This window comes from Schistosoma haematobium, chromosome ZW (genome assembly GCF_000699445.3).
Source record: "Schistosoma haematobium chromosome ZW, whole genome shotgun sequence".
In the NCBI taxonomy this organism is placed as follows: Eukaryota; Metazoa; Platyhelminthes; class Trematoda; order Strigeidida; family Schistosomatidae; genus Schistosoma; species Schistosoma haematobium.
This window is the reverse complement of record NC_067195.1, coordinates 71,363,813-71,383,807: the sequence shown is the minus strand read 5'-3', so window position 1 is coordinate 71,383,807 and position 19,995 is coordinate 71,363,813. Positions and strand designations below refer to the sequence as shown.

General features: G+C 32.4%; 1 protein-coding gene across 1 annotated transcript; it reads right to left on the bottom strand.

Moving 5' to 3' along the window:
* Positions 1–4,047: 4,047 nt before the first annotated feature.
* On the bottom strand, positions 4,048–19,139 carry PELI2_1 (E3 ubiquitin-protein ligase pellino 2). The gene is made up of 7 exons (XM_051212213.1): positions 18,649–19,139; positions 17,432–17,519; positions 14,820–14,939; positions 11,241–11,497; positions 9,422–9,571; positions 6,665–7,370; positions 4,048–5,436 (listed from the first exon to the last, which is right to left on the bottom strand). The coding sequence occupies exons 2-6, from the start codon at positions 17,462–17,464 to the stop codon at positions 6,746–6,748; spliced, it is 1,185 nt and encodes a 394-aa protein (XP_051072366.1). The 5' UTR covers positions 17,465–17,519; positions 18,649–19,139; the 3' UTR covers positions 4,048–5,436; positions 6,665–6,745.
* Between the last annotated feature and the right edge of the window lie 856 nt (positions 19,140–19,995).

The following is a 19,995-nucleotide window of genomic DNA, read 5'->3' as shown; positions in this document are numbered from 1 at the left end:
ATAATTAATGAAATGATTAGGGTAGCAGCGAGAACGAACCTTTCTACAGATTAACTGCCTTCGTTATACAATTCCAAATGATTATTAAATCAATCAAATGCAGATGTCGACATAACATATATGAGATAAATAGGATTTCTAATTCGTCTACATCATCAACAGTTCGATCATATTGGAGTCAGACAAATGGCATTTAAAGACTACTGAGAGTTTCTAAGAGAAGTTAGTCAGGGAGAGACTATAATTTATGGACGACCTTTAAGCGACAGTAAAGTGATCTTGAGAAAAAAGGTTATAAATTCATGTTAAGAATTAGGATTAGAATTTAACGTTAGAAGTTAGGGTTAAGGAATAGAGTCAGAGTTTTCATCACGCATCGACGTCAGCCGTAGTGTCAAAATGCTATTTAGCCATATAGATGAATGAATTTCATGCCGAAATTCAAGTCCTGCCATCTTCCATTTCATCATTGATTCGTTCATAAATTATAGTCTCGTCATTTTTTAATAAAAGGTATCAGTTGTGAAAAAGACAAAAGAAGACGTGATGATAAAAATCAATAAGCGCTTCATTAGCTGGATTAAAGTAAACAACCTCCAAAAGTTAAATCCACTTTTAATAAAGATAAACAAGTACATAACATACTTATTATAATTATTCAATGATATTAAATAGGATTGATTTCAATAATCTTTCTAGCTAATTAAATATTTTGATTACAAACCCCACAGTACTAACAATATATTAACTATGGCTAACTCCAAGAGATGGTTACGGGAGTCCGGTTGAAAAGTCATGATCAGTAAGATTCAATCATGCCATGTATAAGTCAGATATAATCACGGGAAATGAAAGATGACAGTATAATATTGTGAATTTATTGAGATAAGAAATATGAAGCAGGAGGAGATAACACAGCAATGGAAAAGTATCTTGGTCATCGTGAAGCCTAAAGATTCTAAGTACGATCCTTGGGTGGGATCATGAATATTTACTTCTAAAGAGTCATATATTAAGGTGAAATAACTATCTAATATTTCCTGGTTTTCAATATTTATGAAATCCTTGATGTAAAATTACATATTCAACAATTTCTACAAGCCCACTTTTTAAATGAGCTATAGAAAATAGTATGAATCCTTTTGGCTTAAAATTAAGTTCAAAAGATAAGGTTTGCTTAAACTGACAAATCACGAATATTTAAGGATGGAATATTAATCGTTAACACTTGACGAACTTATAAGTGTAATCTAACAAATTTGTGTTTCAGCAAAGTAACAGAGTTCCAGGTGAAATGAAATTCTAGATTGGATTAAAAAAAAGTTGGCAATAAAATACACTTATCACTAGTTATTACTGTTGGCTAAGGGATAGTATTAATTTGAAGATATGTTATTAAAATAATTATAAATTTCATGCCCATAGTTTATAGGTACGATAAGATTAGTTACAATTAAATGGAAAATAATGAGCATAATGTTTTAAACGGGAATAATCCTTTAAGGGTATGAAATTTATTTTAATACGCTTTACACCTCCCCAACTATTTATCTGTATCTTTCTCCTACCAATCAAAAACGTCATTTTAACCGGCCAATGAAATCCTCACTATCTGAGAGATAAAAGTCGTATGCCCTGTTTATTCCAAATAGTGAGGTTGATATTATTTTCAAAGAGCTGTTTGTTGATAAATTATTTCAAATGGAAGCAGAACTTTTGAGACAACAAACATGTTTATGAGAGTGTGACTTTTTGCCATTTCGTAACACAAGATAGTCGTCGAAATTCAAATGATTTTTACATAAAATATGTATGCAGAATGGTCATCTACAACTACCGATAACTTCTCAAGAGACGTGAATGTTTGTTTTACAGTAAATTCTTTATAAAATGATTTGGACAGCCAGTTGGTAGTGGTTGTTAATCCTATATATTTTTGTTCGGCTGGTAAAAGCCTTTTCATCAGTATCTTAGACTGTCAGTGGACACGTAGTCACGAGTTACTTCATCTCACTTATGAGAAAAACCTTCGCTTTTTTTGTCTGACAGCCGATCAGAAGAATAATTAGAATATAATAATCAGTAGCTTGAAATAATAAATATATAGATTTTTGTTACATCCCAGTGAGTAGAAAATTGTATTTCCGACGTTTCGCGACTCAATATAAGCTACCTCTTCAGAGTGAGTAAATAACCAAATTAAATTTCTTTGTACTATTTAAACTTGTGTTAATTGGTTCGTCCACATATTATGGTCTCGTCGAATTAAACTGTCAAGTAAAATACGTTTCTCTTAAGTCATTATGCAGGAAAGTAAAGACAAGATTTGTAGAATAGAATAAATTCATTAGAGTTTTTTGAATTCTACACCTTTATGTATATCAAAACAATTCAAGTAATTAATAGCGATAAAAATAGTTGATTTTAATAAGTATCTATCAGAAAACAGAACATTGTTTTTAATGGAATAACCGAGCCTATAGAGGAACGGTGATTTGAGAAAAGTTAAAACTATTCTATGGATAAATATTATGGGTAATTATCAAATATGTAGTTTATGGTATTTTTATCTCTTAATTATGAGTCGATGTGTATTTTAAAGTTCTGGGGATTTTGTTAAATAATTATTTTCAGAATGGGGTTTGTAGTAATTTTAACATAAAACCGATCTATTCTGGCCATTATGTAAAGTTGTGATTTTTCTTAGAATGATTAATTAAGTGTATTCTCTTCATCCCTTATAACTGTTAATTTGATTGACTCATGAATTCAATTATGAAAATACTACAATCTCCACAAATCCCCATACTAGTAATAATCATCATGTGCTCGCTAGTGACTGATTTCAAGATTTCCCTGGAGTTCTAGTGAGAAGCCATGACCCGTGGAGTCCAATCTGTATCAGGTAGAGACAGGTATCTACCTCAAACAATGGATGAATGGTTGCGCAGCCATTTATGGATCGATGGAAGTCAGATATTAACATCGTCTGATGCTGATTCAGTGGTCTAGAAGTTAAGCGTTCGCGCGGGACCGAAGATCTTGGGTTCGAACCCCGTGCGCGGGATCGTGGACGCGCACTGCTGAGGAGTCTCATACTGGGACGAGACTGCTGTCCAGTGCTTCCAGGTTTCCAATAGTGGTATAGCTTATATCGACTCATGAATCCAACCATTAATATTAATTATTTATCTATTACTCCGTTTGATATTACCCATAACTTAGTTGTGTACAAATTATTTCTTATTTGTGGTATAATGAATAGAGAATAATAGTGTAATTTAACAGGGAGTTTTAATATTCTGATTGGTTATTAGGATAGAATATGAGTGGACTGATAGGGTTTAGGATTTTGAAGTCGTTTTTTCAGGGTTTTTTTATTATTGGTAAAAGAAAAGATCGTTGTTAGATAGGTATGCAGCAGATGCATCGTTAGTGGACTCTAGAATTAAATGAACCAATTAAACGGAAGTTCTGAACTCATGACACTACTAGGTTGTAGGCAGTTAGGAATGTAAAGAAATAAAATGAAGACATCCAGTTTTATTATTTTTGCTTTGTTGAAATCTACGAAGACAACTGATCACACACAACACAACCAGGTATTTAATTCTTGTCTAATAACCCGAAAGTTCATTTCTATATGAATTGGGTCCTGATGTTGTCCAGAATGACAATAAAGGCATAGAGAACCTAAAGCACCAAAAACACCCCTATGTATTCAATTCTAAAGTTTAGTTTAGAAATTCAAAGTGAAATCAGATGTATTCTTATGATTGTATCTTTACGTTAACCATATCGTCAAAACCATAGTATACGTGTCAGAAAATTAATTCAAATTTATAGAACAATTCCTAAAATTTTATTTTGTGATAGGATACTGAAGACCAAAAAAATGTTTACACTTAATAGACAAGGGATAGCAGCAAATCTCTGATATCACACATACATTATTTGTCCTAACCATTGGAGAGATAAATTATTCTAATCTTTTTACTTTTATTATAACCTATATGTTTGAACTTGTCAATGCTTCACGTGTAACCTTGAGCATGTTACGTTTTAGTCAAATTGAGTAGGCTGAGAATTCTTTCTCCACATTACACCTATTACCATATCTGTGTAAATGAATATCTGAAATAAACTTCCAATTCAGTCCGAATTTAGCTTTCATTAGCATTGTTGTCCAAACGGGTTTAGCTTAAGTATAATACACTGAATAAATAGGAAAATATATATTGTTTATGGTTCACTCATTATAAAGTTAGAACATGGGAAGTAAAATATGTATACGGACGAATATTGTATAAAAGAAACTTCGATATTCAAGTAGATTTTCAATTTCAATGGATTACTGAAAAGTTTAAATGATAATCATAGACTGAATTTAAGATATAGCCGATATCATTGGATAAATCATTCAAATTACATATACAGATGGTAGATCATTTAAAAACCTATGAAATTTGCCCTTTTATTTATATACTAATACTAGAAAAAAACAAGGATAAAAAGCAGTGATAAAAATGATTATTTGTTTGAAATGATAATATTGAAGAAAAAAAACGAAGAAAAATAAAGAACAAAATACAAATATAAAGCCAAATTTAAAAGTAACTTTTCACTAAAATGCATACATACAAGTACAAGAAAAAGCACATATATTGATCATATTACCAAACAAACAAACAAACAATAATCACTGTAGTGAAGAAAGTCACTGAAGTAAACAATTTAGAAGAAAAAAAAAAGAAAGACAATACGGAAAAGTAGTGATAGATGTTACACTTACAAGTTATTGGAGGAAAACTGTTCCGATGAACATAAACAAATAAAAGAAATTCAGCTTAACACAATCACAATCAGTAAGACTGAATAAGTATGTATGTATACCTAACTGGTACCGGTTACTTAGAAAATATAAATTGTATGGATAATGCATTTTGGATAGTATGAAAAAAAGGGATTGAGATGTGTAATTACACAAGGTTAACAATGATATTATTTTTAACTATTGAAAACTAATAATATGATATTAAATACATTGATAAACAGTAATGAGAAATATAACCAACAAACATTTAACATTAGATTGTTTTGTTAAAAGATATAAAAAGGAAAGGAAATATGGGTAAAAATAGTAGTACAACAACATAACATTATTTTTGATTCCATTAGAAAAAAAGCCGAGTGAAGTGAATTAGTGTTGTATGTAATAAATGAATTTATTTCCCTCAAAATAATGCGTAGAGGTGTTTGAAGAATCAAAACATTAATGAGAATGATGATGATGATGATGATGATGATAATAGGGATAACGTTTTAAGTGAAATATTTGAGCATACAAAAAAGTCAGATGAATTTGAAATAATGTGCTTAGTTACAATTTGGATTACTTTGGTAATTTCTCTCTCTCTCTCTAGAAGTAAAAATTGTCTTTAAAAAAAAACAAAAACAAAAATCATAATGAATGAAGGTAATATTACTAATGATATTCATTAATTAAAAGTACTATCATTCGAATACTGCGAAAGTTGTTAAATTGTGTGTTTGTATGTATTAAGATTCTGTTGGGGACATGTATTTAAACAATTCTGATCAAATTATAAATTTACTGAAAATCCTGTTTTATAAAGTTTTAATGATTTGAATACCAACATACTAATGGGTTAGGTTTTGTGAACAGGGTTTCTTGTCGACTACCACTCTAACCAATTAATATCCTAACACAGGGGATGCGATGTCGAGTTAATTAGAATAGTGGCCACGATGAAAACTAGTCTATAAAATTCGACCAGCACTTAAGAGACTAGATAAATATGACATTGGTCACTATTCAGTGATCAATGAGTTAAAAACATTTTAGTCCCATAGGTCAGTAATGGCCAGAATAGCTCAGTGCTAACGTCTCAAAGTGTGAAGCCGAGTGACGGGTTCTAATCCCACAGAGAGCATCAGTTCTCATAAGAATACAAGCACAACTTACTGACGAATGTCGACTAGCACGAAACCTAAAAATAGGGTTTCTTGACAGCTATTTTCAACCACCTAACACAATACCTAAATGAAAATTTCAGTATCACACTAGACAAAATTGAAAACGTAACTTAAAATAGAGATATTAAAGGATCTACCGTCGAATCACCAGTATTCGTATATAAAAACTAAGAAGCTAGTAAGAATTAATAATGGAAATATAAGACCTAAGAGAACATGAGTTAAGTGATCGGAATTTATGATGAACAGAGTAGTATTGAGTACTGATGTACGCGCTTATGTAGTTGGATTATTTCAATTGCCTATCGTACGAACGGTCGATTTATCTAGGAAAACCTGATAAAGAAATAGGACTGGTATTGATCATTTCATCGATTAGATAGTATGACAGCAGAGTACAAAGACGACTGCTTGATATTGGTTATATGGTTATTCCTATGAATACTTGTTTCCTAATTTGATGTCTCCACTCCTAATTCGTTAAAGTTTACTAGTAGCATCAGGTCTCCGTGAAAAAGGGAAACAATGTACAATTTTAGGGACCACTTTCTAACCTTCACTTCAGTTCCGGGGTCTCATTATCACTATTAATATACATAATTATGAATACAAATAACAATGCAAAAAGAGAATGAGTAGCTGGCATTTGACGAAATCCACTACTTACTTTAGTTGTTAGCGATGAAAGTCCAGTAGAGAAAAAAACAAGTAAAACGAAAATCAATCTGATGAAATAATTTTAGTTAAACTATAAACAAGGTGTATAGTTTGAATGTGGAACATTAAGATTATCATGATTGATTGAATGATTTTCATTTAATCGTAAAGAATTAGAATTTTCTTGTGATGCTACTACTACTGCTGCTGATCGACAAGGATTATTTGATGAATGAATATTATTTAATAAATAAGAGGTAGTTGGTGATGATGATATAATTTGTGATAATGATGATGTAGAAGATAATAATACTTCATCAGATGATGAACACGATGAAGAATGAAGACGATCATCATGGTTGTAGGAAGAAGATGTAAGATGAGGATGAGGAGGGGAAGACGAAGATGAATGAACAGATTCTTGATTACTGTTATTACTACTATTATTATTAGGAATGGAATGGGATTGTGATGAATTAATTTTTGATGATCTATTATTTATTTTATGGATAGAACGTGATAATGTTTCGTATTTTTCCATATTTAATGTACGCACGTATAATTGTTCTTTAATTAATTCCAAAAATTCTTCTTCTGATAAATCACTTTGAAATAATAATTTCACTGGTTTTGAATGTATTTGTGTCAAACAAAATGGGCATCTTGCGTGTAATTCAAAATTATATCGATTTAATAATTGTAAACTACACCAGTATCTGGAGTGCAGATGAAAAAAACAATGACATGAAAATAAGTGAAACGTTAGAAAAGTGTAATGATGGAAATCAGTAAATAATTGCACACTAGTGTACAAACCACATAGTGGTTAAGTAAAATATGAAAATCATACATTAAATACATCATTTGCACATCTTCGTGTTGTCCTTTATATACTCCACTATTCCTCTAATTTTGCTGTTATTTCGGTTGCTCTCCGATTCCTTCTCTGTTCTCATCATTTCACTGTCCTGCTGCTAGGCATTCCACTACCGATTGGTGCTACATACTACTTATATCTATCAGCATAAACAGCATACAACACAGTGTTACCTTTTCGACAGTAAACAAGTGGGATATTTTCTCTAATACAAAACTGGATCTACACAAGCTCGATAGACGAGATAACTGACATATACATAGTTCACCAATTATCCTCAACGCGATGAAACACAAAGAGAAGATGGTGTTAAGAAAAAGATTGTTATTCAGGAGATCCAATTTGAAGTAAAACAACTCTTTGTATATGACAACAGACAATCGTTTTGAGACATATAACAAAACTAGTAAATTATAAGTGAAAACAGACACTCAAATAACAGCAAACGTCATTGGGAAAATATGAATTGGAAAAATGTTACCGAGGCTATTCTTACACATAAGAACTATAACTTGTTTATTAACAAAAAAAACATAGATAACCTGGTTTTTTAGAAATCTGAATTTTGGACACAATTATGATGGAATAGGGTTATTGGTATACCAATCACGTTTAAAAACAAAAGTAGAGTGGGAGTCAAACTTAGAACTCTTTAACTGAAAGTTAAGTGATTTCATCGATAACTCGCAACTCCATATAGATGATTAAAATGCTTATTGTCTTACTTAGAAATGGATATTCTGAGATACTTTAAGAATTATTTATTCGGTCACTAGATGGTAATTATGATTAGGAACAAATAGCGCAGTTTACAAGTCAAGAGAGATTTCTATATATTTTACTGTGGTTCGACAGAATTATGGCTTTTTCTAAATAATAGTGACTATACTGAGGTTTTTTTAGCATGCATCTGGCTTCGTGCTGGATTGCATGTACCCTGGTTAGTGGTATTTACCTTAGGCTTCAGCGGTTGAATATTGAGGTTTTTAGTTGAGCTACTCAGTGATTGGTCTGAATGGTTGGCTCGATTCTACGATAGTTAGCAATAGTTCGAATTTAGCATGTTGAGGGATACTTGGTAGTAACCACATATAGATCCAAGCATTCGAACTACAAGTTGTATTTGTTATCTGGAAGTTGACAGTATTAGTAGCTTATAAAAACTGAACCGAAAAGAATACAATTGCTGTATCTAATTGGATATCCAGCAGATATACGGAACACATTCGATCGGTAAATCTCAAGTTAAATGGCATGCGAAGGAAGTACAATGAATCAAGTATGAGTGCAGAGATGAACCAAGGGCCAACATCAATATTGATATTACTGAGGTCATTTGACCATTTAAAAGTAAACATCAAGTTGTAATTACAGTTAATTACGCTGATAGAGATTCCTATTCGGTTTATATTGTATTTAAGCAGACAGATCAAAGCAGACATATATATATATATATTCAATCATAGAGCTCTAACAACAATATATGCCAGGAGTTCACACATTACTTTTGTTAGCTCATTGAAAATGTGAATGTTAAAACAACATGTATTGTATAAAGTATACCTAAGTAAGTTACTATTACATAATAAAGTTATTTTTAGAAAAAACCCATAGGGATTACTAGCAGGAAAGACATTTTGATTATGCACTTCAAATAAACCTAATTACGAAATTGTTCTCTACAATAAATTCTATTTCATATCGTGACTACAGTAAAAAGAGTAGCATTAAACGTTACAACAATTCATACTTTTAGAGTTGAATACAATCAAATTAAACCTAATATGTGATTGAATCTATATATCTTTATAGTATATATTGTAAGAATGTATAATAATCAAAGATGTTACTTATTATCATGTGTAGTAGTTAATATTCGTTTAAACTTACCGTACAGTATTTTCTGAAGCAATATGTCCACAAGGATTAAAACAATGCGTAGCTAAACTACGATCAACATAGAATGCTGATTCAATGCCCATACGTAATGGGATAAACAATGATGCTTGTAAACATAATGGACATGTTCGACGACTATTTCTGGATAAGTTAAAACAAAACTGATAGTTATTATTAATTTAAACAGAAAAGAGATAAAAATAAAAAAGTTTATGAGAATTAACAGTATTAGAATTCATGTTCTTTACTTTTTGTTACCAAGGGTTTGACAGACAAAATAGTTTTAAAAATTTTAGTTGCTGACAATTTTCAAGCTAAATAGCTTATCAATCGTCTAAAGTACTAAGCATCCTACATAGATCACTGTTTATCCAGACATGCATTATTAAATTTAGTAAGATAAAGTTAAAGCTTACGGATGATCAAACTAACACATGGGATTAGTCAATGAAGTTACTGATTGTTAATTTGACTGATATAGGAGGGAAGTGTAAGTCTACTAAATGGAGCTCTTTTTCCTGAGATAGTTATGTACTATTTACCATCTGATTTTCGACTACTTGAATACTTTATATAAAGTTTCCGTTCTTTCTATTTATTTTATACTTGTTCACTTTAACATTTACCCAGTTTTGCTGGTTGTATTTGAGCGTGTTGTTTTAAAATGGTGACAACTTCAATATCTATGAGTATTTTCACTCTATTATACCTGTTTATCTTTCCTTAGGTAAACATATCTAAATAATTCTGACTATGTTTATTTAATACTTAAACACAATGAATTTATTGAGGTCAAATATTTTTGTGAATTATATTTCAGTCTTTTTAATAATATCAGAAGGGGTTTTGTGGAGATTTTAGTAATTTCAATAGTTGAAATCATGAGTCAATTGAAGCTAGACCATCATGGAAAACCTGGAAGCAATGGACGACCGTTTCGTCCTAGTGTGGGATTCCTCGGCACTGCGCATCCACGATCCCGCCCCACGAGATTCGAACCAAGGACCTATTAGTCTCGCGTGCGAGCGCTTAACCATTAGACCGCTGAGCCGGCATCCAACGGTGTTAATGTTTAACTTCAACCAATCCACGAAATTGCGCCACCGTCACTATTGTCATCAGTGATCTGATATATCACAACAGACCTGGCTGAACTCCACTGGTCACTGTTTCTCACTAGAACTCCAGCAAATGCGCACTGCCGAGGAGTCCCATAATAGGACGAAACGGCCGTCCAGTGCTTCCAGGTTTTCAATGGTGGTCTAGCTTCAATTGATCTCAACTACTGAAATTACTATAATATCCACGAAAACCTCTTCCGATCTTAATGTATATTTATTTGTGAATCCATTAGGTTAGTTAAATGCCAAATAAAAGTTGCCATATAGAATACTGTTTCAACTATTCCATTTTTTAAGTAAATTAATCGATATCTTTTTCTTAACGCAAGACTTGTCTGATAAAAAAAGTGCTCGATTGATTAGTTTATAGACTTGCATAACACCTTTTTAAAATAAAAACTAATTTGCGTACATATATAGGCTATTTCATTTTATTAACCATATCAACTGAAAATCTTCACAATTACAATAATTCTACAAAATACATCAGTAATGGTGTTAATGTAGCTAAAAAACCCAACTTGGAATATTTCTATAACATCTTATAAATATGTTCATTAGTTACTGCCCAGTCTTTGTGCCAAAAAATGATTGTCCTAATGAAAAATAAGATAAATCCAAGTTCTAAACAATACATACTTTAAGATCATAATGACAATATATTAAATATATTGATACATGAAACTCACACATCACCAACTGCACGCCAATTGTGCCAACCGTGTACATGACCACAGCTTACATACACATAAGGCATTTGATCAGGACTAATTTGATCTGATTCTAGTTTAGATAGTGCATTGTCGTTATTCAATATCCCATTGTTATTTTCCATATTAACTACATCAGAATGAGGTGAAAAATGCGTACTTTGAGGTAAAAGTGGAAGTTTCAATGTACGATATAGGACAGGACATTGAATATGAGCTTGATTCAATCCATTGATCTAGAGAGAGAGAGAGAAAGAAAGAAAGAAATAACGATACAAACAATTGTAAACAAAGAAAAAATAAATATTTACTCAGAGCAAACAAAGAGGTAATTATATAAAGCTTAATTTATGTAGTGAGATTTTTAATTCTAGAGAAAAATTTTTTTATAATTTGTATTCTGGAAACAATGTAGCGCAAAGTACTATGTCACATAATTAGATTGTTTACTTTTGTGGTAAAGATGAAAAAATATACATTGGTTATTATCCTCTAGAGACTTGGATATACTTGAATCCTTGCTCATTTGCAAACTTCAGATCCCACTATTGGAAATAGTATGAGTGTCACATATAGAGGATATTCAATGATAACTCTAATGACAACTGAGATACAATACAGAACAGCTATAGTCGCTTTTAGGTCCACCATGACTACTCAAAAAGATCAACCTAATTGGGAAGATTTATTGAATAAAACGAAGGAAGAATAAATACATATCCAAGATAATTCAGTGATTATTAAATACACAGTTTTATTAAATGAATAGTTGCCATTGCATAAGAAACCACGATGAAATAACTATCAGAGGGAAAATGAACTTAGAATCAAATAACTAAATACAAATGAATTACACTCAAAATGAATGAATAGAATTCATGAGAATGGATATACCGAATTAAGATTGATATTTTTTCTTGTACATTGTATTTGAGGGTATAATGTCCTTAACAATAAGTAAGATAAGTGACATGATATATGATTCAGTCATGAAATAAATTAGTTGCCAAAGATCAACAATAATGTTACATTTGTGTTTTAATTTATAACCATGAAATTGACTTTGTGAATAGGGTCTTAAAGGATTGAAATACGATTTTCCTTTTCAAGTAGAGAAAAATCTCTATATATTCGATTCAGGTTATGAATCCTAAGGACTTATAAATCATAAGTCTTATACCGATCAGTTATTTTATTTTATCCTTGAATTCTTATGCCGCTTGGTCAAAGTGAACTGTCTCTTAGAATTACAGTTATATCTTAACAAAACGGAAGAACATTTACAAATAAATATTATAATTGAGACATGGATCTTTACTTTTTTTCATATCAGATAATAATCAGTGTCCAAATAAAGTAAGAAAAAACATGATATTTAAGAAAAATAATGGGGCATAAAAATTAAACAAAACAATAACTTCAGTATAAATAGGTCACAATATTTACAATATAACAAAAAAACTAGGGACAGTCTACAAATTCGTTGTTTATAAAGTTACTGGGAAAACATCTCATATGAGAATAGTTAATGAAATTGAACTAAGTTAATTCAGCAATGTTATTATAAAGAAAATCAATATTGTAACCACTTTCTGATTTCACTGTTGATAATGATGACGGTGATAAAGGAAATATCATTTTTTTAAATGGACTTTTGTTCTCTGAGCTGGATGTTTTGGTCGTGGACCTTTCACCGTTCTTCTGAACATCAACACAAACTTCAGATAGAATTCATTTACACAACAAGAGTATTTAAAATATGGCTGGGAGATGCTATTTCATGAATTCATATGAACAAACAAACTATAATATTGTGGGTCAACCATGCGCCACAAGATGTGTACATCAACCAAAAGTCTGATTACGGTATGTAGATGACATTTTTATTATCATTAAACGGAATCTTTCAGAATAATCGTTTGAAAATGTAAACATCACTTCGGAGAGCATCAAGCTAATAAAGAAAATAAAGTCCAGTGACCACAAACTAGAGTTTCTCGACTGCTTGTTTAAACGAGGACATAATAATAAGTTGAAAATAAATGTATTCAGGAAATCGATACATTCTGAGAAATACTTAGATTATGGTTCTTCGGCTCATGTGTTTTATACGAAAGTCATAGTGGTAAGAAATTTAATTAACAGGAGTTCTAATCTCGTTACAGATAAGGAAGACTAACGGGTTGAATTGGAGTTTTGTCTACGTTTAAGGATAACAATCACTCCAAATAGTTTCTAAAGAAGATTATTAAGAATTAAAGGAAAAGCTAAATTAGAATGTATACCGAAAGATTGTAAGTCCACTGTCGTCATCGCATACCGCAGTGAAACATCGGCAGAAATTAAGAGGATTCCAAACAAACATGATATAAAAATGTATTTTCTGGTTTGTGATACTATAAGATCAGCATTAGTGAAGGTTAAGGATAGATTTCCAAAGGAAGAACAATAAAATATTGTCTATGAGATCAACTATCATGATTGTAATGCAGCGTATATGGGAGAAACTTCAAGACAATTGAATGCGAGGTTGAAGGAACACAAAATATAATATTGAATAAAGCCATTAATAATAATAATAAACAACGTTTGGAAAATGTTCACAAATTCTCGGTCGATCTAAAGAAAGAATAAGTCGGCGATAGCATTACATGCGTTGGAAACAGAACACAAGATCAATTTTGAAGGGACCAAAAACACTTTAGAAAGGTTTTAGCACACACAGAGAAAGATCGACAACAGAAGCGCTGTATATATGGGCGAATAAGAACAACCTGAACAGAAAAGATGGTATTCAACTAACAACTACCTGGCACATACTCGCTAAGAAGTAATTGGACCCTTTCTCTATCCAACCTGTTTATTCCACATGCATCGTTATTCTAACTGAAATTAATGTGGGTTATTTTAACAATATATAACAATGTATTTGATGATTCTCATTTTTCATTCACGTCGATGTTTCAGAAACAATTTTTCAACCTTCAACTTGCACTTTTATTTTTTCTTCATATAAAAACAAATTAACACCAAATATCAACTATTAATAACTCAATCTTACACAGACACACACACGCACAATTCATCCAGTTACTTATTTTCACATCGTGAACTTTTCACATGATTCGCAATTAACTGACTCATGTTATCCTATTTAAGCATCGAAATATAATTAGATTAGCACAGTATAGATTTGGTTGTTAAACGCTATACATTTCTTTGATGATTTTTATTATTACTCTGAAGAAGTTCAGATAAGTTTGCTGGATGATATGTGGGGATTATTTAAATTTCAATCGCTAAGATTATTTCAAATATAATTCTCACTTATAAGGAAAGATCAGAATACGAAAGACTATAACAATCCGGGAAACTGAAAACTAAAATAAAAAATGGACACTGATTCGTTAATAAAATACTTTTCGATGGATATTAGCATTAGCCATTAGTTTCGTAAACGAACATCAGTGAGATCATACTCCCGCCCGAATAAAATACAATGAAAAGGGACTAACTACAATCAATCGGAATGAAACTAGCAACAACAACGGGACTAACCATTTTCATTAAATCCTCTGGACAAGCTGTATATTTTAATCCTGATCTAGATCGCCATAATAAAGTTACTCCGCATAGATCTATGATTGTCATATCAGTGAGAATGTTATCTTCTTTAACCTAAACGAAGAAAAGTAGAAATCATGGAAAGAATTCAGAGAAAGTAAAAATTATTATTATTATTTCTGCTATGGTATAAGAATTAACCTTATTAAACAAAAGATTAGTTGTTGAAACTAGAAACATGTATAGGTGCTTGCAAACGGGGTCGAAGAATGACGTTACTTAACAGCTAACTAGTTACTAAAGTAGCCCGTTTTGGTATTGAATACAGAATAAAGATAACGCAGAGAAAATTTTCGATTCGACGATATCATTTACTTAAGCTGCACAGTTGTATATTTTTAGCATGGGGAGACTTGTAGAGATTAAAGAATTTTCTCGGTTTTAAATCACTAAATGGTCATAGGTAGACTATCATCGAGAAACTGGAAGCATGAGGCGGCCGTTCAGTCTTGCGTGTATTTATGCTTATTTAATAAATATATAGAAGAATAGAAAGAGATTACACCATAAAGTGGTTTGAGATTTGAATTGTCAAAAAAGAGATAAAGAAGAAAAGGGGGATGAAAATAAGTTACGCATCGGAGTATGAGAGTTGACAGTCCACCAGAAAGATATGAAGAAATTGAAATGTAAAGGTCATAATGAGAATCGAACAATATTCTAATTTGTGGTCTCATTGGTTGAACAGTCATAGTTGATATGTGTCCATCGATAAACCATTGTGACAAGTTTATATAGAATAAACGGAGTGGGGCTAGCAGTGAAATCCAGGACGCGTGTTTCTCCGTGCCTGGGACTCGTCAGCTGGATATACCTGGGTCCTAGAGTTGATATCCACGCCAGAATTAAAATTCATATTTGCTGTACAGGTGAGTGGTTATCTAAATTCAGTAGCTAAGTAAATAAGGCGTTGGTGTTTGAAGTGAAACTCATTTGGTTAGAATTCCGGAGTGGGCATCAATTCTAGAATACAGGTTATATCTAGCTGACGAGTCACAAGTAGGATGAAACGCGCGCCCTGGATTTTATTTCTATTCATATGTTTGCATTTTGTAAGAGCATAATTGAACAAAATCCTAATGTAATTCATCTACCAAAATACAGATTTATGAACTTGATTTTAGGTTATACATTCCATATAACGATCAATGGTATTATGGAACTGTTGAGACCGAATTACATGAAACGAAATTTCAGTGGTTGGAAGTTTTAACTATTAAATGTTCTAATATATATGGTATAAAGTAATTTAACTAAACATAATGTAGGACACTTTTTGGAAATAAAATAATACAAGGGGAAGCCAAAGTTCAAAACACACAATCAATCACACTACTCCAAAAGTGTCAAAAGAATTAGTTCAAATTCAGCTAAAACTTCAGTTCATTAAGGCATATAGATAATAGGATTTATGGTACTGTTTGGTCAAATAAAAATTAAGTTGTTTTATTACACAAAGACTAGGAAATTGTAGTTTGCACTTTTGTACGTTGAACTAAATGCTATTCAGTCCGGAACGAAGTGATTAAAAATCCTTTCGATAGATTCGGACCAAACTTCAAATGATAATATGTTGACTAATCTTGCTCTTATTGTAACAATCTGATTGAATTAAATTGAATATAACGCTTGGTAACTCATTTCTGAAATGGTAGATACATTAAATGGAAAGTATCGTATGTAAAGGTTACACATTTCAGAATGGTAGAGTGAGGTCGAATTAGCCGACTATATATATATATATATATATATATATATATATATATATATATATATATATATATATATATATGATGTTGCACTAAATCTCCACGTGTCCGAGGAAAGACTCCTGCAAACTGATTGCATTGCGCAGAAAAGAATGAAAATCGTTTTCCCTCCTTCCTCTTGTGAAAAGCCGGCATCACTAGAGGTACTAGTTTTTTGCGCAAAAACATGAAATTCCGTCTCAACAGTTCCATAATACCATTGATCGTTATATGGAATGTATAACCTAAAATCAAGTTCATAAATCTGTATTTTGGTAGATGAATTACATTAGGATTTTGTTCAATTATGCTCTTACAAAATGCAAACATATGAATAGAAATAAAATCCAGGGCGCGCGTTTCATCCTACTTGTGACTCGTCAGCTAGATATAACCTGTATTCTAGAATTGATGCCCACTCCGGAATTCTAACCAAATGAGTTTCACTTCAAACACCAACGCCTTATTTACTTAGCTACTGAATTTAGATAACCACTCACCTGTACAGCAAATATGAATTTTAATTCTGGCGTGGATATCAACTCTAGGACCCAGGTATATCCAGCTGACGAGTCCCAGGCACGGAGAAACACGCGTCCTGGATTTCACTGCTAGCCCCACTCTGTCTATTCCACGTAAACTTGTGTTCATAAAAATTATCCGTGAATTGATCGATTCAGTATACAGATGAAACAAAATTAGACGAAATGATAAAGTAAAGATGCATATACAAGGAAAGAAATAACAATGAACAAATAAATGGGTATAAAATACAGAGAATAAATGGGTTTTTCTTACCAAATTAGTTGGTACGCAACGATTACTTCGCATTTCATATACAGAACCACATACACTAACTTCACGCCATTGTGATCGAATATTAGAACTGTAATGGAAAATGAAATATAGATTTGAAAGTAAAAGAATATTCTGAATGGAAATTGATGGAAACGATGATAAATAAATCTATGAATTGAAAATGACTAAATGTCTACATGATTCGGTTAGTTACTTAGATAAGGCACGAAACAAGGTCTAAAAAATATGATTCAATTATTAAGTGCACAGGTTTATGTAATCGGATTTGAATCACACTAGTTGACGGTTAGGAAAAGGAATTGGGTGGGCAGGATAGGATTCAGGTCTTTGATTTAATGTTGGTTGAAAGTTCAGTGATTTGACTATTGAGTCACAGTTCCAAGTTTCGGTAGAACACAATCTTTTCTGATAGTTTTTAAAACAAAAACTAATTTTAGCTAAACTACCACTGAAAAGCAGGAAGCTACGAACAGCTATTTCGCCCGAGTATGGAACTCCTCAGCAGTGAGCATCGACTACTTCACTACAGAGAATCGTCCAAAGACCTTTGGTCTCGTGTGAGATCGTTTAACTTATAGACCGCTGGGCCGGTATCCAATGGTGAACCGAAGGTCTTGGGTTTGATTTCTTGTGGTGGGATCGTCGATGTGCACTCCTCGGGAGTCTCAATACTAGGGTGAACTTGCCGTCCAATGTTTTCGAATTTCCGATGATGGCATAAGATCATTTTGTGAGTTAAAACTAAGATAATTCTACAATCTCCTCATATTCCCTTATTCTAACAATAATCGTTCTTGATTAAACTTCCTACTATATGTGTATTTTTCTATAAAATTAGATTGCTGTTTAGTATCCAGCAATTAAAGGTTAATTATTCTACTGCATAATACCGGAAGTTAATTTGTTCATCTATAAAGTAACCTAATAATTTCTATCCATATTGTAATTTACCATTATACTTTATACCAACATACTAATTCTTTATCAATCAAAAAGGGAGATGTAAAAAGTATTATAAAATCCAACCACTTGAAATTATGATAATGTTTTATAACATCAACTCAGTTCCTAAACACTAGAGTCAGCATGTAAAAATCCAACCATGCGATTACATGTTTACAATGAAATTTCAAAGGCTTAATAAATATAAAGAATAAAATACAGTAAAGATAAGACAATTTTTTTCTTTCACTTACTCACGATCTGTTCATAATTGTGATGAAGAGTTCAGATAAAGCATTATATAAGAAACAGAAAGAAAGAAGAAAACAACTTGATCAGTCTATTCAAAAACGAACACTACAATAAATCAATGGGATAATATTTAATGATAAATGTATAATTAACTATATGAGCTAATATTCTACCAGCTAGTTAATTCATTAACTCCGCCTGGAGTCCCTCCAGGGGCTACTGCCGGTCCCAAGCCCGGATAAAGGAGGAGGGTTGGGCATGGGATTAGCGACCCCATCCCGTAGAAAACTAACTCGCTAAAAAAACGCTAACCAGAAAAAAATATTCAAACCTTTTAAACTCTGCCCTGGGAGTCAGAAGATCTTCATTTAGAAGAATTATGACGCCTCATGATGAAAGCCGAATTCCTTCGGAAGTTACGAGGCCGATGCCCCTTCTGACAACCAGAGCGACCATTTATTTAGGTACATGGAATGTTCGTACAATGTGGGACACCGGAAGAGCCTTCCAAATTGCTGCAGAAATGAGAAGATACAACCTAGAGGTACTTGGGATCAGTGAAACACATTGGACACAAGTTGGACAACAACGACTAACTACAGGAGAGCTCCTGTTATACTCCGGCCATGAAGAAGAAAATGCACCACATACACAAGGAGTTGCATTGATGCTGTCCAAACAAGCACAAAATGCACTTATAGGATGGGAATCTCATGGACCAAGGATCATCAAAGCCTCGTTCAAAACAAAGAAAGAGGGTATTTCAATGAACATCATCCAATGCTATGCGCCTACCAACGACTACAATGAAGACGCTAAAGATCAATTCTACAATAGGCTGCAGTTAATCATCGGGAAGCGCCCAACAAAGGACCTGATCATTCTGATGGGAGATTTCAACGCCAAGGTTGGAACGGACAACACTGGATATGAAGAAATCATGGGACGACACGGACTGGGAGAAAGAAACGAAAATGGTGAGAGATTTGCAAATCTATGTGCCTTCAATAAACTGGTCATAGGCGGCACCATATTCCCACATAAACGCATACACAAAACCACATGGACTTCACCGGATCACTCTACACAAAACCAAATCGACCATATTTTCATCAACAAAACGTTCAGGAGGACTATAGAGGACGTGAGAACCAAGAGAGGAGCTGATATGGCATCAGATCATCACTTGCTGGTCGCCAAGATGAAATTGAAACTCAAGAAGCACTGGACAACGGGGCGGACAATATCACAAAAGTTCAATACGGCCTTTCTTCAGGATACTGACAAACTCAACAAATTCAAGATAGACCTCAGCAACAAGTTCCAGGCCTTTCATGATCTACTCAATG